This window comes from Pistacia vera, unplaced genomic scaffold (genome assembly GCF_008641045.1).
Source record: "Pistacia vera cultivar Batoury unplaced genomic scaffold, PisVer_v2 Contig1008, whole genome shotgun sequence".
In the NCBI taxonomy this organism is placed as follows: domain Eukaryota; kingdom Viridiplantae; phylum Streptophyta; class Magnoliopsida; order Sapindales; family Anacardiaceae; genus Pistacia; species Pistacia vera.
The window spans coordinates 239,684-260,012 of NW_022195037.1; the positions used below are offsets into that span (position 1 = coordinate 239,684).

Below are 20,329 nucleotides of genomic sequence, written 5' to 3' on the forward strand. Positions count from 1 at the left end.
CAACTCCTTGGGTATGTTTCATGATTGCTAACTCAAAACAATCTCAGCAATAACCTATTAGTTCTTCTTACAATTTCTAGCGTGATGGGAATACCACTGCACCCTTGTATCCACTCTCGGCTGCTACTGGTTCAAGTGGTAATACTTCACAAACTCTCCCTGACCAATCTTGGTTCATGGACTCAAGGGCCTCTAATCATATGACATCTAATGCTTCAAACATAATGATAAAGTCTAACTATTCAGGTAGCTCTAAGGTGCAGGTTGGAAATAGGGAATCCATCCCCATCACACATACAGTATGCTGCTGGTGCCCTCTCATGAGTCTAATAGAGTTTTGGAACTTCAAAATATCTTTTGTGTACCTCAAGTTGCTAAGAATCTATTAAGTATATCTCAAATTAGAAAAGATAATTATGTTATTGTTAAATTTCACTCAGATCACTGTGTGATAAAGGATAAATATAGCAAAAGAATACTACTTCAAGGGACAGTGAAAGATGGACTGTATCATCTAACTTTGCCCATCAATACTCTCAATATGCCTGGTTGCTTAGTTGGGGAACAATCATCCACACATAGTCTCTCAACTTTGGAAGAATTCTATCTGAATACTACTACTGCTACTCTTAATACCACAATATCTAATAAGTTTGGTTGTATGATAAATAAGCACTCTTCTGAGTCTTCTATGATTTGGCATGCTCGGTTGCACATCCCAATAGTAAGACTCTTCATGCTGTACTTAAACAACTCAATGTAAAATTTTCTATTGATGAGAATAAAGAATTTTTTTGTGAAACTTGTAAACTTTTGGAAACTACAGCAGTGCACTTTTCCAATATCTACTTTTAGGGCCAAAGCTCCTTTGGAACCTATATACTCTGATTTGTGGGGACCTGCCCTTGTCTTCTCCAATGAGGGCTTTAGGTATTACATTATTTTTGTTGATGATATCAGCCGTTACACCTGGGTTTATCCCTTAAAATTGAAATCTAAAGCACTCACTATGTTTGCTCAATTTCATCTATTTGTTGAAAAACAAGTAGGGACTAAGATCAAGTGTTTACAAATAGATTGGGGAGGAGAATTTAGACCATTTACCAAGCACTTACAATAGTTTGAAATTCAATTTCAGCATCCATGTCCATATTTGCATCAACAAAATGGCCGCTAGAGCGTAAACATAGGTCTATCACGGAGTTTGCCCTGTCCATGTTAGCTCATGCCTCAATGCCTCTTAAATTTTGGTGGGAAGCTTTTAGTACGGCTGTTTTTCTATTTAACAGACTTCCCTCATTAGTTATTGATTTTACTTCACCATTTGAGACATTGTTCCTATAGCCACCTAACTACAATGAGCTTAAAGTGTTTGGACGTAGTTGCTACCCATATCTACGGCCATATCAGAAACATAAGTTGGCCTTTCATTCATAAAAATGTCTCTTTCTTGGCTATAGTCTCAACCACAAGGGATATAAATGTATGTCAGGTTCTGGCAGAATTTTTGTTATAAAACAAGTTAAGTTCCATGACACAGACTTCCCTTATAGGTCTAGTTTTCAGTTTAAAGCTTCTCTTGATGCTGAATTATCTTCTGCTTCTACTAAGCCTTGTTATGCTCATAACTTGAAGGGATGGTCATTACCTTATCATCCTCAGTCTGATTCCACTAATGTTACAAATGCTTCTTCTTCTGCTACAGTACCAATTCAGTTGATCCCTTATCTACACAACAACCTCTCTCTCATGCCACTCCCCCTTTATCACATAGTGTTTTTTGCTTTTGACGATGGTTGTCATTTAGTGTCTTCTTCTCAGCATGATTGTACTGAAAGTTAAGTTCCTCTTTAATCTATCACCTCTCTCGGCATTCAGTTAGAAGTACGCCTTCCTCTACCATCTGCTTCTTCTCATCCTCTAACAACACTTGTTTCTGTCTTTAAAACTACTACTAAATGTCCATCCCATGCTCACACGCTCTAAGACCTCAGCCTCCACCTTTACAGCCTTACTCTCCACTCACAATATTTTGAAAGAACCCAAATTTGCTGCTGAAGCTCTAACTATTCCCAAATGGAAGGATGCTATATGGGCTGAGTACCAAGCTCTTTTGAATAATAAAACTTGGGAGTTAGTTCCCTATGAAGATGTCATGAACGTAGTGGGAAGTAAGTGGGTTTTTAAAACTAAACTTAACTTTGATGGTTCTTTGCAAAAGTATAAAGCTCGGTTGGTGGCTAAAAGGTTTCAACAAACCCAGAGGCTTGATTATTTTGACACTATGCTTGCCTTAGCAGTCCACCAAAACTGGGAGATTCAACAACTTGACGTAAACAATGCCTTTTTGGATGGGGACCTCACCGAACAAGTTTATATGCTACCACCTGAAGGTTTTGTTCCCTCACACAATCCTAAAAATGTTAATTTGTTGATTACACAAGGCATTGTAGGATTTTAAACAAGCTCCAAGAGCTTGGTTTGACAAGCTTAAGAAGGCTCTAGTTAATTGGGGTTTTAAGAACTCCACATCTGATGCAAGCTTGTTCTTTTACACTAAAGACTCTTCTATCTTATTTTTATTTGTTTATGTAGATGACATCTTAATTATAGGGAACAATTCTTAGCTCATTACTCAGATCTTAACAGATTTGAACAATCAGTTTGCTTTAAAGACTTTGGGGGTTGTTAAATATTTCCTTGGTTTGGAAGTAAGGAGAAATGCATCAGGCTTGTTACTCACTCAATCAAGATATGCACAAGAGTTACTACAAAAGGAAGGAATGACATATTCAAAGCCTTGTCTTACTCCAATGGCCACTGGTGTTAAACTTGGTAAGGAGGATAGTGAGTTATTTGACCAGCCCACATTATACAGGAGTATCATTGGTGGATTGCAGTATTTAACCCTGTCCAGACCTGACTTGGCTTATGCAGTTAATAAGCTAAGTCAGTTTAATCAACATCCCACTATTGCACACTGGACAGCTTGCAGGAGAATTCTACAATACATAAAAGGCACTTTAAGCCATGGTTTGCTATTTACAAGATAAGAAAATCTCTTGTTGGAAGCTTTTGCAGATGTAGATTGGGCGAGTGATGTGGATGATCGAAGATCTACAAGTGGGTACACTGTTTTTCTTGGTAGAAACCTGGTGCAATGGAGCTCCAAGAAATAGAAGGTAGTGTCTCTTTCCTCCACCGAAGCCAAGTGCAGGTCCTTAAGTCATACTGCCATTGAATTGGTATGGTTTCAGCAACTCTTTAAGGAACTTGGGATTAGTACTAACAAATCTCTAGTAATTTGGTGTGATAATACAAGTGCTGGAGCCTTGTTAGCCAATCCCATGTTTCATGCTAGGATGAAACACATCAAGATTGACGTTCACTATGTTAGAGAATTGGTAGCTGAAAAACAACTAAGTGTTTAGTATGTGGCTTTAGATTATTAAATAGCTGACACCCTCACTAAAACCCTTCCTAGTAACAAGTTTCATGAGTTAAGAGAAAAGTTGCATATTGCATCTGAGCTGCCTGCATCATCATCATTGACTGGTTAATTTTTTTGTTGACTGTTGCATCTAAGCTGCCTGCATCATCATCATTGCCTGCTCTACAATGAATCGACAAGTTTCAAGAGAACTATGAATGTGCAGGAAAGTCAAGTTTCAGGCGAAACAATAGACTACTACAAAGAGGCATGAATCGGCAAGAAGGTCAAGTTTCAGGGGAAATATTAAGCTGTATATCTGTCTTGGGTTAAATTGTAATAAGCTGGGTTCACTTTGTAAAAATACAAACTAGTATTTAAAACGGTGCGTTTCGTAAAAGCTACATATAAGTGCCCTATAGCTTAGTCTTAATTTAGTTAATGAAAATCTTCATTGTCTAAAAGAACTCCCTTACGTGTAGATTCTTCTTTCTTATCTGGTTTTGTTGGCTGGTTAAAACTTCTTCATATTAGAATTAGAATATCTCGCTCATATCTTACCTATAAATATAAGGGTGAGAACTAATTCAAGGTCATGAGACAATGTGAGAACATAGGGTATTTGATGTAAGGGTTATTAAACACTATGAGGATAGTGTCTTAGAAACTGAGATTGTTTCCACTCTAGGTACTGGGTCGATGGTGGTTAGAAACTAGGATTGTTTCCGCTCTGTTTTATGTACTGGTTTATGGTGTAATGTACTCTTATATATCATGTTCATGAAACTATAGTGGACTTTTGTCATCCGTGGATGTAGGGGGATTATGCCGAACCACGTAAATATCGTGTCTCTTTGTGGGGTGTGATTTTAATCTTATGTTATTCATTGCGAATGTATGTTTTCCGTTGCGCGATCTCCGAACACTCTCTAATGTTTGTCAGATTCTTTGCTTTCCTTTTGGAGCCTTTCCCTTCTGTCTTTTAATTTTTAATTGTTCCTTCACAACTTAATGCAAGAAGAAAGATTCTCAAATTTTTATATTGGTTCTTTATTCAGCCAAGAGAATATGATTCAAAGCTAACTTATTCTCATCCTTTCCTTATCTTTGTGCACGAAGAGATCACTTGCTTCAGACAGAAATAATTATATTTTTTCTTTCTCTGTCAAATTCATTCCTCTCCTCTAATGTTTGTCACATTCTCTGCTTTCCTTTCGCAGCCTGTTCCTTCTGTCTTTTAATTTTTAATTGTTCCTTCACAACTTGATGCAAGAAGAAAAGTAGTATTCTCAAATTTTTATATTGGTTCTTTATTCGACTAATAGAATATGATTCAAAGCTGTCTTACATAGAGGTATATTGTTAATTAATTTGTTTGACATCCTATTCTGTTCTTGTTAACATTTATACTCTTTGCAAGAAATAAGCTAGTCCGTAAAAGTTTTCGATTTCGAAAGCTCTACCGCTTACTCTCCATCAAGTTCTTGCAAACTTCAGGTATGTTGTGAATGCCCTTTTAGATATAGCTAAGCTCCTTGTTTGTGTGTGTGAAAATAGTACCTAAATTTTTTTTTTTTCAAACTCAAGAGTAATTTAAGTCATTTATCAATCTACATGTAGCACAAATCACATTTGTGGTTGATGTATATTATCAATCATCCTTATCTTTTAAATCTGAACCAAGATCTTTGGTTTAAATCACAACTTTGTAGTTATCTAGGAAACTAGGATAAGAAATTTAATTGAGATTCTGTATTTGATTAGTTTTTCTATGCGAGAAAAATTAGTCTAGATTTTAAAACTTTCAAGATTTCTGCAGTCAAATAAAAAAATGATTCAATTCCACCTATTATCGAGAGTTTCTCTTGGTTTCCTATGGTAATCGAATATATATTTCTAGTTAACAATGTTCAAAGTGCGCGCATCCATTCATAACTTAAAAAAATAATAATAGTAATAATAAATAAATAAAGATAAAGAATTTCTCAGTAAGGTCATCATAATTAATTTACTGTCACGATTTTGATCACGACTATACAGATACAATTAAAAAGGGAAGTGATGGCGACAGATGCCATGATTCAAGTCCTGACAGACAAATTGTTCACTGCTTTACTTAATCAAGCTCAAATTGCATTTGATTTCAAAGATCAGTTTGGAATAATGAAGATAAAGCTTGAGCTTATGACGGCCTTCCTCTCCTCCACTGACAATCTCAAGACTCATCATCGGGAAATGGCCCAGAAGATTTTGCCTAATATCAGAAAACTTATATATGAAGCTGATGACATACTCACAGATTGCCTACTTAGAGATGAGTATCGGAAACATGGGTCAGTTTGCTCGAGTTTATCGCCTCGTCAAATCGCATTCCAGTATCGAACAGGCAAAAAATTGAAACTTATTAACTCACGGTTTCAAGAGATGGAGAAAACAATGAGCTCGGTTTTGGGACCGGAATTGACAACAAACAGGGGAAATAATGCGCATCAAATAGTAAAATATTCCTCACAGTATTATGACCCATCTGAGATCATCGGTTTGGAGGATGACATTGAAAAGATAAAAGGGTGGATGTTAGAAAGTAATAAGGAATTTCACCATGTCGGAATTGTGGGGATGGGAGGCTTGGGAAAAACCACCATTGCCCAGAAAATTTTCAATGATAGAGACGTGGTTGCTTACTTTGAGAAGATGATTTGGGTGCCAGTTTCTCAGAGTTTCAGCGAAGAACGGATTACGACGATCATGATGAAACAGTTAGGTATTGAAGGAACTGGATTTGATGAAAGCAGCAAGTGGGCCCAAATTCGCCGTGTACTTCGTGATAAGAAGTGTCTTGTTGTTATGGACGATGTCTGGAGAATGGATCTTGATTGGTGGAAGAATTTTTGCGGTGAAAGCAGTTTCTTTATCATCACATCAAGAAATGAAGATGTTGTAAAGCATATGGGGGTTGACAACTCGCGGATTCATCGGCCAAGAACTTTGAATGAGGAGGAAAGTTGGTTATTGTTCTGCAAGTTCGCATTTTCCAGGAGCAGGGGACAATGCTCCAATGATCGTTTAAAAAGAGTGGGCGGGGACATCTTGGAGAAATGTGGCGGGCTTCCTCTGGCAATAAAGACAATAGCAGCCTTACTTGCGCCAATCTTACGAATCTACAACTCTCTTTACTGAAAGATGTTGACCCGTTTTTCTTTTCTTTGCTGATTCCTCTCAATGAAATTTGCCATGTTGCACTAAGTTACTTACGGATGTATGCATGCGGTCCGGGAACACTTTGGGGTGAACACCCATCCGAACAAGTAGGGTCAATAGTTCAGCATTTAGGCCGTAACATTTAGCAACAAAAAAAATCTTTAACCCAACAAGTGCTCTCCGAACCAAGCTAGATAGTCTCCTATCACTAGGCTCACCAACCAACCTGGACTTTGATTCTTATTATTCCTACCGGATATCAAAACCATAAGGATTGTTTCCAGCCATGAGTTCCCATATGACATAAGCGCTCTTGGGTGGGCTGGGCCATTCCATCAAATCTTTGAGAAGGGGCCCAATCTCGTATTTGATAGTCGGCGTGGCGATAGGCTTCGCTTCAACGACTGTCTCCCCAGCCGTTGAAAACACTGAGCGAGAACGGTAAGGGGCGCACAAACAATGTCGTTGCGCGGGGATGCGATTCGCCAAGCTGGGGCAAACAAAGCCGGCCGGCCCTACCGGATTAGGAATGCGAAGGCCTTTCCTTCGAAAGGAGACCCGGGAAAGAAAAAGCTATGCTATTGACCGACCCTTTCGTAGTGACTTCGAATCAATAGGCCTCTCCCCTTTTCGCATTTTGGTTGAGGCGGGCCGAATAGAGAATGAAATGTAGAAATAGGGGAAGGGTTCCAAACCCTTTTTTTGGTTTAAGGGCTGTTCGCCCTAAGATTGCAAACGAGGAGGCATTTTGTAGCTTCGATGGACAAGGCAAACAGAAACAGGCAGAAGATTCTCGATGGTTAGGTTTCACCTCTGACATGAACCCAAAATTATTGAAAAACTGTTCAAAGTTGAGGGCATTGTTACTGATGGCAAACCATCATGTTTCATCTGATATGAACTTGGAGTTGCTCAAGTCGCTACGGGTGTTGGATCTCTCTAACAATAAGCTGGATACAATTGAAGTAGAGCGTCTCTGGAGGTGGCTCTGTTCCCTTAAACGCCTTGCACATCTCAACTTAAGTGGAGTTGAAAGCCTCAAGGAAGTACCACATTCAATTGAAAAGCTTCTTAACCTCCAAATTTTGGTTTTGAGGAAATGCATCAATTTATACAAACTTCATTCATCAATTTATAATCTGAAGAAAATGATCATCTTGGACCTAAGATTTTGTAAACTGCAGTACCTGCCTAACGGACTAGAAAAGCTAGTTCATCTCCAGGAACTGTCAGGACTTCGGGTGGAGAGTCAGGCTAACTCAAGAAGTTGTCAGCTTCGTGAGCTACAATACCTGACAGAGCTAAGAGTTCTACGATTGAGTGTTTCGAGTGAAGTGACCGATGATGAATGGAATATCTTCTCAAACCTGACAAATCTTAAGGTTTTAGCTATTGATGCAGAAAATTGTAAGAACAAAAGTATACAAAAAATGCTGGATCATCTTTCACCTCCTCCAAGCCTTGAGCAGCTTTATCTGGAGCATTATCGTCATGAAATTTTGCCGAAATGGATAAATCCCAAGCAACTTCCAAGCCTGCAATATCTTTGTCTTGAGGACGGAGACATCAACCACTTACCAATGAGTGTTGATGATGAAACTGAAGATGGTAGCATCTCCAAATGGACCCTGGAGGGTCTCCGTTTAATGTTCCTGCCAAATTTAGTCCTGGACTGGCAGAACTTGGGGAAGGATATGCCTTTTCTACATCATGCAGAGGTGAGCCATTGTTTCAATTTGGAAAACTTTCCCTTTGACCCTGACAAGCTAGCAGTCTGGACGAAGAATCAAGATTGAGAAATCCATAATGGTAAGAAAGATGGAAGCAAATAACTTTTTGTGTTCAAAATAAAAATATTTCATGTATTGGTGTTAATTGGTTGAGCTGTGTGAGATTGTGCATGGCTTCAAAACTCTCTACAAGATTGGATTTTGTTGTCGATTGAGTTTGTTTTTTACTTGGTAAATTATTGTAAGGGTGTATCTTTTGGATTTGGATTCTCAGCTTGGTTATATATCTTTAGCTTTTTAACATCTTAGGTCATGTGTTAATTAAAAAATTTAATAGCCCAAATTTACTATTTATATTTCTCCCATGTAAATGACTAGAATTTAATGACAAATCGAGAGTTCTCATATGTTTTAGAAACCCTAAATCCCAGTCTCTTTCATCTAATTAAAAGATAAGCGTATATTATTAATTATCAATGCTTTATTTTTATTTTTTTTATTTTATAGAAAAGCTTTGGATAACACACCATAAGGTAAGCGTTTTTTTCAGTTTGGTGTAAAAGCTTCTCATTATTTCTTAATCAAGATTAAAATAATAATTATAAAAAAATAGTTTTATTTTGAGTAACGGGAGATAAAAACTGTATATTTTAAATCTTAACTATTGAATTTTTCAATCACTATATGTTATTATATCATTTTAGAGCAAAGGACAACCAAGAAAAGAAAAAGGCGGAAAAGATCCCCGTCCCTATTTTGTAACTCTTGTTTTATCAGCTAATATTGTAAAACCAACATCATTACTCATGAACAAAGGTAATTTGGTCAAACCACGTTAATTGTCGTATCTTTGTTATATAATATTTTCTATATTGCAGTTTAATTTACTAGTTAGACCTCGTTATTTATTATTATTATTATTAAAACTAATAAAGTAATCTCATTCTATTCATTTATAGTACTTTCGTTTAGGCATGGCAATGGGGCGGGGCGGGGCGGGGATCTCATTCACCATACCCATCCCCACCCCCGCCCCATCCCCGTTACGGGGATGACAGGAATTCCCTTTCTCCGCCCCAAAGGGGAATGTTGGAGGCCCGTCCCCGTCCCGTTAATTTTATATAAACATAAATTAATTTGAACATTACCAAACACAATAGTTAATTCTCGTCCATATGACAAACACTTAAATTAATCATTTAAACATAATTAATTATACATAAATATGGGTCAGGGTTTGTTCTTGTTCAATTGTTTAGGGTGAGGGAAATTAGGAAAATATGGGTTTATATAGGTAGGATAATTGTGTAATTAGGTGAAATATAGGGATATTAGTGAAAAGTAAATATATATATACTTTTTTTTAATTTTATATATTATATACGGGGCGGGTCGGGGGAAAGGCATCACGCACCCCCGCCCCATCCCCGAGGACGGGGATTAAAACAACCCCCACCCCCGCCCCTATCCCCAAAAAAATCGGGGCTTCCCCGCCCCATATGGGGCGGAGCGGGACGGGTCCCCGAAATCCCGGGAAACATTGCCATGCCTACTTTCATTTCATCCATTTTTAATCCACAAACCAAACCTAGCCCTAAGGGGTGGGAGCGCAAAGTCCTATTTGATGTAATACGGAAAGGAAATCATTTGACTACTGGAAATATGCATCATTGACTGCTAGAATTATGCATCTCGGAATCAGGCAGATTACAAGATATCTAGGAGCAACTTCAACAATTACTTTATTAAGAACAAAATATACAGCAAAGTCTTCTTACATTCTGTCCTCTTCTTGTATTCTTCGGCAACTCAGTTGTCTCTTTTGTATCTTATCGCTCATATTTTGACATGGTATTAGAGCATCTTGTCTAATTTTTGCTTCCGCTCAGCAGCCCTCTCTAGCCAACATTTTCAAATTCAATGAATCAAGGCCTCTTGGATTAAGCAAATCCTTCTTCGCCAGAATTCCAAAACCTGCAAAAGGCACTTGGGTTAGTATTTTCTTTTACAAAAGACTACAAAATCTACAATATTACCAAATTTTAACTAGATAACTTCCCTTATAGATCCAAAAACCAACCTGCAAATCACAACTCCACCACCCTCAAACTAGTCAACTGAAAACCAAAATCAAAACCATAATTCTAGATCGGGTCAAAATTCTGATCAAACCCACACCCAATCTAGCCCAAACCCATTCGGGTTCATAGGTCAAACATCCAACCCAATGGGTCAAAATCCCTACTCGTTATTCCAAATCATCCAAAACAATCGCAACAGACTAGAACCCGATGACCCTCTCTACTCCTCGACATTTGATGGCAATGAGTTGGTTCTTGTCAAGCAACCACTCGCGGGATCCAGAAACTATGCCACTTAGGCCCGTGACTCCTACCGATCATTAATCACAAAGGATAAGGAAGGGTTCATTGAACCCTTCCTCCACCAGTCGAACTGCATCTTCTCAAGCATTGGAAACGCTGTAACACACTCATCTGAGCATGGATCAGCAACTCCTTGACCTAGGAGATTGTTGCCGGACTACCACAAACAAAAAATGCTCAAGAAATGTGGCAAACATACATGGGATGTACGGCCAGCTTGATTTGGCTAAGATATTCACCTTACGATAATCTCTCACCGAAATCAAATAGCATAACTTATTGGTGACTACCTATTTCAATCACTTATCAGCGGTTTGGAATGAATTAGATGCTGAAGTCGAGCCTTTAGAAGTGCTGGCCATGGTGGTTCAACAAATCAAACTGTTTATGATCAGGATTGCTTGATCCACTTTTTAATGGGTTTAAATAACAGTTTTTTTACTTTCAAAACATAGATGCTTGCCACCACGCCGACGTCGATGCTCTGCTGCACTTACCAGTTGGCTATGCAAGATGAGAGCCAACATCTAAGCTCCCATGATGGCTCTCAAACCAAGGACACTGTTGCCTTCACCGTGACACAAAGAAAGGGTAGTGATGGACAGAAGAGTGAAGGCAACGGTGGGGAAAATAAAGTTCATGAGGGGCAAGTGAATGATGGAGTTGTTTTATATGGAGCAAAATCCAATGGCTCAAATTCATCCTCCTAATCCAACGGTCAAGGTAATGTCAAGGCAAATTCTTTTAATACTTCACATGGGCCAGGTCACTCTAATTCAAATGGGCTACCTTCATTTAATTCAAATGGTCCATATGAAGCAAATGGGTCCAATAGGTCAGTATTCAATAAATCTGGGAGAAGTACATGTTATTTTGATTACTGCAAATAGAGAAATCACACACGTGACACTTGTTCGAAGTTGCATAGACGCCCCTCCAATCAGAAATATGGGTCCACAATCAACCAAACAAACACTACTGGAAATTTTGTACCCACATTCAGTCTTACAAAATATCAGTAAATAATGTAGATGATCAATCAACTTCCCCAGGCTAATATGACATCCTATGCAAGTACATCTTGTTGTTTCAATTTAAATAAAGATGACATCTGGATAATTGATTTAGGGGTAAGTGACCATATCATTTGCATCTTTAAGTATTTCACCCATACACTCACAAAATCATACACATCTATTCGTATGCCTAATGGCACCATGGCTCCTGCAACCCAAATAGGAACTGTTCAACTTACTAAAACCTTAGTCCTCCGTAATGTTTTATTTGCCCCAGCCTTTAGATTTAATTTATCTCTATTTCCAAAATATGTCAAGATAACAATTGTTGTTTAAAATTTCTTCCTAACATATATGAATTTCAGGACCCTTTGATTGGGAAACTGATGGGCTCGGGTAAGGTTCATAATGGTCTTTACTATTGGATCACTGATTTTGTGGATAGGTCTCAAAATATTTTGTCTTGTATTACTCAAAATAAATTCTCTAATTGTAATACAAATTTTAATAAAAATTCCTTGATTTTGCATCAAAGATTGGGCCATAGTGCTTCCATTCCACAACCTAGTTGTCTGATTTGTCCCATTGCCAAACAATCCCAACTGTTTTCCCACATAGCACATCAAACACTACTCATCCTTTTTCCCTTATTCAAATTGATATTTGGGGGCCTTATCACACCCCTAACCATGATGGCTCTCGATTTTTTCTTTCCATAGTTGACAGCTTCTCTCGAGGGAGATGGGTTTATCTCATGCACTCCAAAACCCAAACACTTTCTAAAATAGGTGATGAAAGCTTGAAAATACATATTTTGTTAGTGATTCAATTGATTATTTGTGAAAAAATGTGTTTAATTTGTGAAATTTAACTTAATTATTTCATAAATGTCTTTTATGGGATCACGGGTATGTTTCGAGTATTTTCAGGTTCTTAAAGATGATATTCAAATGAAGGTTATATCGATGATGGAATGTGGGATGACAAGAATCAAATGGTTTGTGATTCGGAGCTGAAACGAAGAAGTTAGGGCGATTTGAAATCAAAGTGAAAATCTTGGAAAACGCTCTAGTTTTGAACATGCGACAGTAATTTGATATAACTTGAGCTGTAGATTTTGGCTTGAGATGATTCTTGAATGGTTAGAATACTGATTCAAAGGGTTACAATTCATATGTTTACCACTATGCAAGATTCGAACGTTATCATGCTCAAAAACCACCATCTTGTCAAGATTTTGAGTTCTAGGGCAGAATCAACTATGCCTAGGCATAGTGCCGCGGCACAACTGCGATTCTGGACTTTTTTACATTAAATTTATGATGTGTATTTCCTGTTTTAAGAGTTCTAAAGTGATTAGGATAGTGGGAATCATAACCCTAAAACCCTAGGAGTATAAATAGATGTCTTTAGCTGATTTTTAGGGGGGAAGGGAGAGAAGTTCAGCGGCTCATTGGAAATTGGAAATTCCTGCAATTTTGAGTCATCAATTAGAGAAATTTTTCTACTCTTTCTTATACTCATGTTTATGAATACAATGATTTTGATTACTAAAGTATGAACTAATTTTCTTTTCTAGGACTAAGATGTAGCCCAATTTTATGAATATGCATTGAATTATTTGTTGCTAATTTTTATTAAGTTTTGTTTTAGGTTTTATTATTGCGCTTAAAGCTTTCAATTCTTAAGGGCCCTAAAGTTGAATGTTTTTATGGGTTAGGTTGAGATCGAGATATGAAACCTAATTAGTCTAAGGTAATAAAAGCATAGATTGAGCGAACGCTAAAGATAGGTTACCGCGATCTGTGAGGCTCTGGTAAATTCCATAGAACTTAATGATCTCCAATTGCTTAAATCTGATTAGAGATAATTCGGATTAGTAATTAGGAGTTAATTTGTTAATTGTTCGAGAGAAAGTTAGTGAAATATTAGGGAGTTTGGTCTTTAGAATAAGCTTAATTGGGTTAATTATAATTGTCAATGCATATGATTAAATTGGTGTGAAATCTATGCCCTAGGTTTAGTCATATTGATTTCCTACTAAAGTGTTAATAAAAGTCTGTTTTTATTTTGTTTCTAAGTTGTTTTATTTTTCATTGAATCATTCTGAAAATCTAATTAATCAAATAACAATAAGATAGGTTAGTGTGGTACTTGGTATTAGTAATTCCCTTGGATTCGACATCTGTATTCTTACACTTTATTACTTACATGATTTCATACACTTGCGAAAATCAACAAGAAGTTTTCGGCGCCATTTCTAGGGAATTGCTTTTATATTATCAATATCAATACAAGCTATTTAGTTGCTAATTTGGTTTGTAATTTATTTTTATTTTTATTTTTTGTTTTTAGTGCTTTAATTTTATTTTTGTATTTTTAGTGTTAGACTGTACAGAGGAATTATTTTCAATGACAGATACAAGAGGAGAAGAAGTTCAAAAGGCACTTAAGGATTACTCAAGACCTACAAGTGAGGGATGTGCTTCTAGTATTAGGAGACCACCGATTCAAGCAAATACCTTTGAGATAAAGCCAAACATTATTCAGATGATGTAACATTCAATTCAATTTGCAGGGTTGTCTAGCGATGATCCTAATTTGCATATCGCAAATTTTCTGGAGCTATGCAATACATTCCGACATAATGGGGTATCTGATGATGCAATTAGGTTAAGGCTTTTCCCATTCTCTCTTCGGGATAAAGCTAAGGCTTGGTTAATTTCTCTACCACTTGGAAGCATCACTACTGGCAATGAGTTAGTTCAAGTGTTCCTTGTGAAATATTTTTTGCTGATCAAGTCTGCCAAGATGAGAAGTGACATCACAAATTTTTTCCAGCAAGATATGGAGTCGCTTTATGAAGCTTGGGAGAGATATAAGGATCTCTTACGGAGGTGTCCTCACCATGGGTTACCAATATGGTCACAAGTGCAAACATATTACAATGGGTTGATGCCAAATATACAAGCCATAGTAGATGCTGCAAGTGGGGGAGCCTTGAATAACAAAACACCAGAGGAAGCCTATACTCTGATTGAAGTGATGGAAAGCAATAACTACATGAGGCCTTCAAAGAGAAATTCAACAAGGAAAGTAGCAGGAGTGCACGAAGTTGATGGCTACACCGCATTAGCTACTCAACTTTCAACCATCCAAAAGCAATTAGGAGTTGCCTAAAGGTAAATGCTATTGATACTTGTTCTCTAACTAGTGAATTTTGTGCAGGGAATCATTTGTCAAGAGATTGTCAAGTAGGGAATCCATTTTCTCCATCTCAACAAGCAAATTATGTCAACAATTTTCAAGGAGAGCAACGAAATCTATATTCCAATACATATAATCCAGCATGGAGGAAACACCCAAACTTTTCATGGAGCAACAACAATAGCCAAAAACAAGCTCCTGTTTTTCAACCTCAAGAGCCAAAATCTAATTTAGAGAATGTGTTGACCAAGTTCATTGAAGAGACAAGCAAGAGGTTTGAGAAGACTGACGTCTTGATTCAAAATCAATCAGCCTCTATTAGGAACCTTGAGACTCAAATTGAGCAAATCCAAAATATTTTAGTGGGAAAAGTTCAAGGAATGTTACCAAGTGATACCAAGAAAAATCCAAGGGAGCAACTCAATGCCATCATGTTGAGAAGTGGTAAGGAGCTGAAAGAATCAAGAAAAGCTGAAGAAACTAAGGAAAAAGCTAAAGACACGAAATTGGACAGAACCAACAATGCCTCAACACAATGCCTAGGCACAAAATCCAGAATGAACAATGCCTCAACACAATGCTGTTAGAGTCATGAAAGTGACTCTATTTTGGTGATAAAAATACCCCATGTGTAATTAAATTGAAGTATATTGAGACAATTAAAGAATTTATGAATTTATTCATGAAAATCGCTTCCTAATATTTTTCTTATGAATTTAACGTGTTTTGAATGATTTTGGAAAGTATATGAGTTGATATTAGGTTGTGGTTTATGGATTAAGGGTGATTTTGTCTCATTTATGCTATTTAGGGGGTAAAATGTCATGTTTTAAGGGGCTGATTTTGTCACTTTTCAATTATGCAGGGACCAACTGATATTTTGTAATTTGTTCTATAAAAGAAAAGCTAGTTCGCATGAACCAAGGGGGCTGTTCATCATCTTTTCCGGCGATCCTTCGTCTTCCATTTTTGACGACCTCCGGCGATTCTTCGGCTTCCTCGTGCACATATCGTCGTCATCCCATCGTCTCGGACCACCATCGCGAATCACAGAACGCAGTCGCGACGTTTCATCTTCCACCACCGCGACTGTTCATCTTCCAGGCCAGTTTTGGCCATTTTTCGGTGATGTCTCAGCTCCCCTAGGGTCGATCTCCCTTCCCTATGGCCGGATCTGCACTTCCCTAGCTTCAACTGCCGCGAAAACCGCCGAAATCCAAGATTTTGCCGCCGCGCCTCTTCATCTTCCAGGCTAGATCCTGCTCATTTCTGGCGACTTCTCACCTTCCCAAGACCTGATCTGAACTCCCCATCATCAGAGCTTTCCATCGGTACCTTCGGATCCCATTTCCGCCACCGTTTTCCTGGAAGACCCGCCAGAAAATTAACGTTTTCTGGCGAAGTGCGGCTGTTCGTATTCCGGGCTGTCCATTGGTCGTTTTTGCCCCTTCTTCACATCATATCGCTGTCGGTTACCTCCTCTCCACCATGGTCAGCTTCGTTTTCACTGTTTCGGCCTCCGTCATCACCACCATGAGCGGCTAAGGTCCCGGTTGTCTGTTACGGCATAGGCGAGATCGGGATTGATTCCACGACTCTCCTCATCAGCTCTCGACTAGTTAGATGAGCTCGATTATAGGAAATTTGGTAATATTGTGCTTCGGATTATATTTGTTTTCGTTTCATACTTGATTTCGATACTTTAATATGATTTGAGCATAACTTGTGATGAATATTGCTGTCCATTATGATTTAATGTTTTCATAGAACTTGCTAAATGATAAACGTTGGTTTGGAATAATTAAATGATGAATATTGCTTTTCATTACTTTGCATCGATTGTAAGTGAGTTGTGTTCGGATTTAATTTAATTTCTACTATTGTTGCATTTATTGTGAAGTTGGTTGATTGGATATTACGTGTTGACAAATTGTATTTGTTAATCGCGTACCAACTAGTGGTTTTTCCTTGTAGTTTTTATCTTCTTTCAATGATAGTCTTTAACTAATCGAACTTGAGTGATCGGGTGAGACAGGATAGATTATACCTAGAGTGTCGGGAATCCATTTCATTGATTTACCTTGCCTTGTAGGTTTAGGGGATCGTAGAGGGTGGAGTAGAATTGTGTGAGTCGGTCTCGTGTCGAACCAAAACCGTAACGGCAACATTTTTATTATAAAGTCTTTATTTGTTTTAATTTCACTATTTCATTATTTGCATTTCGTCTATTTAGTTTCATTAATCAATTGCCAATTTCATTTCCGCTACTTAAAATACATTAGGTTGTTAGTCTTGCTCCCTATGGATTCGATCTTGCTTACCGCTAACTACGGTATTTAGGTTTAATTTTTAGACCGTGACGATCGGTCTAACAAATGCCTAGGCACAAAACCAAAACTTGAGAATAGAGCCCAAGATGTGAAGAAAGATGAAGCCTCTCTTCCGTATCCTCATAGACTACAGAAACAAAGATTAGACAAGCAATTTGGTAAGTTCATGGATATGTTTAGAAGCTTACACATAAATATTCCTTTTGTAGATATGTTGGAGCAAATGCCGAAGTATGCCAAGTTCTTAAAGGAGATCCTTACACACAAAATGAGGTTTGAAGAACATGAGATGGTCATGCTCACCGAGGAATGTAACGCGTTACTTCAAAAGAAACTACCACTGAAATTAAGAGATCCAGGGAGTTTTAATATTCCTTGCACAATTGGTAGTTTTTATTTTGATAAAGCTTTATGTGATTTAGGAGTCAGCATTAACTTGATGCCATTTTCTATTTTCAAGAAACTTAGTTTAGGAGAGGTGAAGCCAACCACGATTCATCTTCAATTGGTAGATAGATCCATAACATATCCTAGGGGAGCGATGGAGGATGTCCTAATAAAGGTAGACAAATTTATCTTTCTAGTAGATTTTGTAGTTCTTGATATGGAAGAAGACCGGAACATACCTTTAATATTAGGAAGGCCTTTTCTAGCTACAAGTAGGACTTTAATAGATGTACACCAAGGTAAACTAATCTTAAGGGTCAAAGACGAACAAGTGGAGTTCAATGTTTTTAACATGATGAAATGTCCACCCGAGTCAAATACTTGCTTTAAGATTAGCATCCTTGATGACAAAGTAGCGGAAACCTTAGAAGAAAACTACCTTAGCTCACCCCTAGAAAATTGATTAGTCAACTCTAGAATTATGGAGGCTAAATTTGAGAGGGTAGATGAACCACAATTGAAGCCTTATATGTATGTTGGATTGAAGGATAGAAGGGTTTGGATTTTCCTAGATGATCCAGATTGAAGAAATCAAAAAGTTGAGCTTACGACTCTAATAAAACACTTCTTGGGAGGCAACCCAAGCTCTTTAATTTAATTTTGGTTTTTGTTTTGAATTTATTTTAGATTTTTGTTTAATGTGTTAAGTTGTGATAACTTTGGTTTGGTTTGATATGTTAGTTGTTTTTGTTTCACCCGTAATTTGTTTTATGCACACTAAATTGGCCAAGAAAGGCGCATAGTTTGTTTTCTTTTGACTAGATTCTCGATGACTATTGGATACAAAAAACAATATGCATGGCTTCACAAGACTACCTCCACATAAATGTTACGCATGAAGAGTAGTGTAGTTGGTCTCTTTACACATTGAGGATAATGTTCATCTCTAACGTTGGGGGTAAGGAATTTTTTTTTATGGCCAAATTTAGTTTCATTCGATGGACATCTTTGAATATCTTTTGCTTTGAATTATCTCTTTAAAAGCTTTTGGGTGGAATTGTTTTAGGGGTGTTGTAGGGCCAAAGAGTTAATGTATTTTGTTTTGTTTTGGAACTCATACATAAGTCAATGATAAGACCATGGTTGTGAATTTGTGACATTGAGATTTTATTAACTTTCGTGTAGTGTAAGGATGATAGTGGATGATAATTTCATTTATTTATTACTCTCTTGGGAATGTGTTTTATTGTTTTAATAATTTGGAAACTTAGAGACGTTTTATGTGTGTTTTTATGGGCAATAATTTTTTTTGTGAAAATTGTGCATAAACTTTAGAACTCATTTGATAACCACTTGAGGCGAAATCCTAGAATCCGCATTGCTTAGAATATGATTTAGGCAATTTTCTTTGGAATGATTGAGCCTTTCAAGCCAACCTATATTATTTTATCTCTAATTAACCCTTTTGAGCCTATTATTTTACACTTGGTAAGCCTTATTTTTTTTGTTGTAAACCTACTATATCTCACCTTGACGATGAAGCCTAAAACACTTTCCGACCCATCTTATTGTGAGAGACTTAACTTAGGGTGACCTTATAAGAAAAACTCATGAAAAGAAGTATGGTAGAAGAAAATAAATATATCTTTTGGACCACAACCTGAGTATGTGCAATGAGATAGGTTAGGGGTTGTGAAAAAAAAAAAAAAAATGATAGTAGAAGCAAGGTGGGGTAGACGAATTTTTTTTTAGTTACTATCTTCCTTAAAAAAAAAAAAAAAAAAAAAAAAAAAAAAAAAAAAAAGAAAAGAAGGCAAAAGAAAGAAAAAAAAAAAACTTTGAAAAAAAGAAAGAAAAGAAAAATGTGCAGAAAAATAGGAAGAAGTAGCTTGGGAGAAAAACTTGAAATGAGGTACATTACATGAGGGTTTGTGCTAATGTTGGAAGGAAGAGTTCAACCAATGTGAAAGAGTAAAGGGTGAATGAGAAGGGAAGCAAGAAAGAGATTGTTCATGGTCATTTACTGTAAAATATTAAGTCTCTTATATTTTGTTAAAAATTCCTTTCCGTTTTTTCATAAACCATTACCCTAGCCTAACGTTACAACCATGAAAAAGACCTAATGATCCGAGGTAGTGATTGGATTCTACATTAGTGGAGAGTGGTTTGAAAAGTGAGCCTATGGAGTTTGATTGTACATTTGTTTTATTTTCTTACTTTGCCTATGGAAGCTGTGCATAAAATCATCTGGGTTTTTAGATGAATGGTTTGTGAATGATTATGAGAGGGTCAATAACAAAAGTGTAGTTGAAATTCACTTATTCTTTGCATTTGCGTGTTGTTAATTATTCGATTTGTTCACATTGACACAATTTTTGAGACAATTATATGTATGGATCCTAAAATGTTTGTTTGAGTCTTTAATTTTGAGTCTAGGTGAGGTTAGGTTTGGATGTTTGTGGGTATCATCATTGGAAACCCTCACGAGACTACAACTCGTCCAACTAGGGTTGCCTAGGGGTTTAAAGGCTTGTTGCATACGCTAAATGCAATCGTGTCAACCTACGAAAGTGACTTAGGATAGTTTAGATATAGTTTTTCATTGTTTGTTTTATTTTCAAGCTTAAAGACATGTTTTATCGCT

General features: G+C 37.1%; 1 protein-coding gene and 1 non-coding gene across 2 annotated transcripts; one reads left to right on the top strand and one right to left on the bottom strand.

Annotated features, from left to right (window-relative positions):
* Positions 1–4,827: 4,827 nt before the first annotated feature.
* LOC116145582 (disease resistance RPP13-like protein 4) lies at positions 4,828–6,610 on the top strand. Its single transcript, XM_031431062.1, has 2 exons — positions 4,828–4,927; positions 5,471–6,610. Exon 2 carries the CDS (start codon positions 5,492–5,494, stop codon positions 6,608–6,610), a length of 1,119 nt encoding a protein of 372 aa, XP_031286922.1. The 5' UTR covers positions 4,828–4,927; positions 5,471–5,491.
* A 7,959-nt stretch (positions 6,611–14,569) lies between these two features.
* Positions 14,570–14,676, bottom strand: LOC116105073. Its single transcript, XR_004124021.1, has one exon. It is a non-coding gene; the product is annotated as a small nucleolar RNA R71 (small nucleolar RNA).
* Positions 14,677–20,329: the final 5,653 nt, after the last annotated feature.

What these genes read in the sequence shown, in the direction of transcription:
- LOC116145582 (XM_031431062.1), top strand. Translation starts at nt 5,492, where the DNA reads ATGGCGACAGATGCCATGATTCAAGTCCTGACAGACAAATTGTTCACT.